Source organism: Rhinopithecus bieti, unplaced genomic scaffold (genome assembly GCF_001698545.2).
Source record: "Rhinopithecus bieti isolate Rb0 unplaced genomic scaffold, ASM169854v2 scaffold_41082, whole genome shotgun sequence".
Classification (NCBI taxonomy): Eukaryota; Metazoa; Chordata; class Mammalia; order Primates; family Cercopithecidae; genus Rhinopithecus; species Rhinopithecus bieti.
This window is the reverse complement of record NW_016817890.1, coordinates 424,206-428,818: the sequence shown is the minus strand read 5'-3', so window position 1 is coordinate 428,818 and position 4,613 is coordinate 424,206. Positions and strand designations below refer to the sequence as shown.

General features: G+C 49.3%; 1 protein-coding gene across 2 annotated transcripts in view; it reads left to right on the top strand.

The window, feature by feature from the left end:
- Positions 1 to 1,570: 1,570 nt before the first annotated feature.
- Positions 1,571 to 4,613, top strand: part of MED18 (mediator complex subunit 18) — a 7,983-nt gene continuing 4,940 nt past the window's right edge. The window contains exons 1-2 of one of the 2 annotated variants that reach the window (XM_017856469.1): positions 1,571 to 1,781; positions 3,200 to 3,338. In XM_017856469.1, the coding sequence (XP_017711958.1) occupies positions 3,266 to 3,338 (73 nt within the window). In that variant the 5' untranslated portion in view covers positions 1,571 to 1,781; positions 3,200 to 3,265. The remainder of the gene's footprint in view (positions 1,782 to 3,199; positions 3,339 to 4,613) is intronic. The other variant, XM_017856470.1, reaches the window with a different exon arrangement.

The following is a 4,613-nucleotide window of genomic DNA, read 5'->3' as shown; positions in this document are numbered from 1 at the left end:
TTTTTTTTTTTTTAGGACAGTCTTGCTCTGTTGCCCAGGCTGGAGTGCAGTGGCGCAACGTCAGCTCACTGCAACCTCCGCCTCCTGGGTTCAAGCGATTTTGGTGTCTCAGCCACCTGAGTAGCTGGGACTACAGGCATGTTCCACCATGCCCAGCTAATTTCCTCTTTTACATTTTAAAAATCTTCTTCTGACAGTTGTTTCTCAGCCGGAGTTGTACCAAAGCGCCTAACTGGTCTTTTCTCTTTAATTTTTTTCCAGACAGGATCTCCCTCTGTTGCACAGGCTGGAGTAAAGTGGCGCTACCTCAGCTCACTGCAACCTCTGCCTCCTGGGCTCAAGCAATCCTCCCACCTCAGCCTCCCAAGTAGCTGGGACTGCAGGTACAAGCCACTATGTTCAGTTAATTTTTGTATTTTTTGTAGAGACAGGGTTTCACCATGTTGTTCAGGCTGGTCTTAATTCCTGAGCTCAAGCCATCTGCCCGCCTTGGCCTCCCAAAGTGCTGGGATTACAGGCCTGAGCCACCATGTCCGGCCTGGTCATTTTTCTCTAGGCTCTCTCCTTTCCCAAACTTTTCTCCATGTTGCAGCCAGGGTTCTTTTAAAGCTTACATGTATTCTTTTAGTCTGGCACTGCAGAGTACTCCTGGATCTGGACCTACTCCTTTTCCAGACTTTTGTTTTTTTTTTTTTTTTTTTGAGACCGAGTCTCGCTGTCGCCCGGGCTGGAGTGCAGTGGCTGGATCTCAGCTCACTGCAAGCTCCGCCTCCCGGGTTTATGCCATTCTCCTGCCTCAGCCTCCCGAGTAGCTGGGACTACAGGCGCCAGCCACCTCGCCCGGCTAGCTTTTGTATTTTTTAGTAGAGACGGGGTTTCACCGTGTTAGCCAGGATGGTCTCGAACTCCTGACCTCATGATCCGCCCGTCTCGGCCTCCCAAAGTGCTGGGATTACAGGCTTGAGCCACCGCGCCCGGCCCCTTTTCCAGACTTTTTAATTTTTAAAAATTATTTATTTATTTTTTGAGACAGAGCCTCTCTCTGTATCCCAGGCTACAGTGCAGTGGCCCGATCTCGGTTCGCTGCAACTTCCGCCTCCCACGTTCAAGCGATTCGCCCACCTCAGCTTCCCTAGTAGCTGTGATTACAGGCGCGTGCCACCATGTCCGGCTAATTTTTGTATTTTTAATAGAGATGGGGTTTTACCATCTTGGCCAGGCTGGTCTCGAACTCGTGACCTCAAGTGATCCACCTGCCAGGGCCTCCCAAAGTGCTGGGGTTACAGGCGTGAGCCACCGGGCTCGACCCCTCAGTTCTTTTTTCTTTTTAAACCCATTATAATCTCTGTAAGTCCTATCAGTTCCAAGAGACTTTCTGCATAAATACATCTCCAGGTTGTCAAACCTAAAAATATTTTCCTAGAGGATGGCCTGTGACGTCAAGGCGCCAGGTAGCCCCCGGAGGAAAGCTCCAAAGGAGGCCGCCATCTTTCAGATAGCAGCCCGGCATTTTGCGCATGCGCTTCTGATTGTCTGTCCGCAATGACGCTCTTCGGCCTTCTCGGCACCCATACGTTTGGGAACGGCAGTTTCGAGATTTGTGAGACTTCGGCTTCCGACCGGAAGTGAGAAGAGCAGGAAGTTGGTTGGTTGCACCGGTCTAGGGGCTTCCTGGGCTCGGGTAACCGGAGGACTGGGATCTAATCGTCGTTCAAAGGCTCCTAGGTGCGCGGGTGGATATAATTCCCGACTTCTCGAGAAGACACTAGAGCCTCAAGAAGGTGTGCTTCTAGTGTTTAGGTGGACACGTGTTGTGGATGCTGGTTTAGAAGGACCTATATACCATCATCTTAAAATAACTTCCTCTTGGCGCTCTTTTTTTTTGAGACGGAGTTTCGCTTTTGTTGCACAGGCTGGAGTGCAATGGCGCGATCTCGGCTCACCACAACCTCGCCTTCCGGGTTCAAGCGATTCTGCCGCGTCAGCCTCCCAAGTAGCTGGGATTGCAGGAGCTCGCCACCAGGCCTAGCTAATTTTTTGTATTTTTAGTAGAGAGGGAGTTTCTTAATGTTGGTCAGGCTGGTCTCAAACTCCCAACCTCCTGTTGATCCGCCGGCCTCGGCCTCCCAAAGTGCTGGGATTACAGGCGTGAGAAACCGCGCCTGGCCCTGGCTTTCTTTAAAAGGCATTTTTAGGCTAGCCGCAGTGACTCTCCCGCCTGTAGTCCCAGCTACTCGGGAGGCTGAGGTGGGAGGATCGCTTGAGCCCAGGAGTTCGAGGTTATAGTGAACTAGGAACTCCCCCACTGCACTCCATCCTGGGCTACAGAGCGAGATCCTGTCACCAAAAAAGAAAAGGGTACGGGGGAAAGGCATTTTCAGGCGATAGAATGGCTAGATTCTAGTTTGGTCCCAACTCTGCTACCAAGTTGCTGTGTGTATCCTGTCCGTCTCTGAGTCTCAATGTCCTCATCTATAAAAATGAAGGTCCCTTAAGACACTTCTCAGTTCTTCTGAATTTTGTTGCCTCTTTATTATTTCGTTTGAGCCACATAACCTTGGGAGTTAAACATCATTGGCCTTTGGCCGGGCGCGGTGGCTCACGCCTATAATGCCAGCACTTTGGGAGGCCTGCTCACCGGAGGATCACCTGAGGCCAGGAGTTCAAGGCCAACCTGGCCAACATGACAAAACTCTGTCTCTACTAAAAATATAAAAAAAAATTAGCCGGGCATGGTTGCGGGTGCCTGTAAATCCCAGCTGCTCGGGAAGCTGAGGCAGGAGAATCGCTTGAACCTGGGAGGTTCACTCTGTTCACTCTGCAGTGAACAGAGATTGCACCGTTGCACTCCAGCCTGAGCGACAAGAGTGAAACTCCGTCTCAAAAAAAAAAAAAAAAAAATTGCTGGTCTCATTTTGTGAGGAAGACATTGAGTCCCAGGGTAAGGGGTTATAGACAGGACTTTCTCAAGATTGCACAGGTAACTTGGAGGTTTCAGAACTTGAGACTAGAAGGCAATGCTGTAACTCCATGACCAGATCTCGTTTTTATATTTCTGTATCATCAGTGCCTGGAACTGGCCACGTAAGACACTCAAATGTTTTTAAATGAATGAATCTTTTGATTTGAAGGCCAGTGCCACAACAGATTTGGTCTCTCTTGACTACTCTGATGTATAAACAAGTGAACTCTTTTCCAGGTATGTCCCGTGCCTTACCTGACTGGGGGCTCTGAGTCCAGTTGTGTTGTCTTCAACTTAGACACCATGGAGGCACCTCCAGTCACCATGATGCCTGTCACTGGGGGCACCATTAACATGATGGAGTACCTGTTGCAGGGTAAGTGAACCAGGGAACTTGGATTACCTGTTTTCCTCTTCTCTGTTCAGCTTCCCTTAAGATGAGAGACTTAACACAAAAGCAGCCTGCATAGTTTCTGGCACCCAGCTATGTTTTTAACTGTTACTTTAAATTACAGTTTTACATGCACTAAACATACTAAATCTGCCATCTTGGCTGGGTGCAGTGACTCACGTGTGTAATCCCAGCACTTTGGGAGGCTGAGGCGGGTGGATCACAGGGTCAGGAGATTGAGACCATCCTGGCTAACACGGTGAAACCCCGTCTCTACTAAAAATACAAAAAAATTAGTCTGGCGTAGTGGAGGGTGCCTGTAGTCCCAGCTACTCGGGAGGCTGAGGCAGGAGAATGGTGTGAACCCGGGAGGCGGAGATTGCAGTGAGCCGAGATCGTGACACTGCACTCCAGCCTGGGCGACAGAGCGAGACTCTGTCTCAAAAAAAAAACAAAAATCTTAACATATTTAACATATTTAAGTGTACTGTTCAGTATTGTTAAGTATATTAACATTGCTGAACAACAGATCTTTAGAACTTTGGTTTATTGTGAGTAGCTTGAAAAAATACTTAGTACAACTGTTTTTTTCTTTGAGACAGAGTCTTGATCGGTCACCCAGGCTGCAATGCAGTGGCATGATAACAGCTCATGCAACCTCCACTTCCCGGGTTCAATGGATTCTTGTGTTTCAGCCCCCCGAATAGCTGGGATTGCAGGCGTGCATCACCATGCCCGGCTAGTTTTTGTATTTTTAGTAGAGAGTTGCGGTTTCACTATGTTGGCCAAACTGATCTTGAACTCTTGCCCTCAAGTGATACACTTGCCTTGGCCTCCCAAAGTGCTAGGATTACAGGGATGAGTCGCCACGCCCAGCCTAAAATACTTGTTTATCATCCTATAAAACTGCAACTCTACCCCTTAAACACTAATTCCCACTCCCCTCTATGCCAAACCCTCAGCAACTATCTTTCTAGGTCCTGTTTCTCTGATATTTTTTTTTTAGATGGATTCTCACTCTGTTACCCAGGATGGAGCACAGTGGTGCGATCTCAGCTTACTGCAGCCTCCGCCTCCCAGGTTCAAGCAATTCTCCTGCCTCAGCCTCCTAAGTAGCGGGGTTACAGGCGTGCACCACCATGGCCAGCTAATGTTTGTATTTTTTTTTTTTTTTTTGGGCCAGAATCTCGCCTGGTGGCCGGGCCTGGCGTGGGGTGCCGGACCCTAGCCCCCCGGCAGCCCCCCCCTCCCGGTTTTACG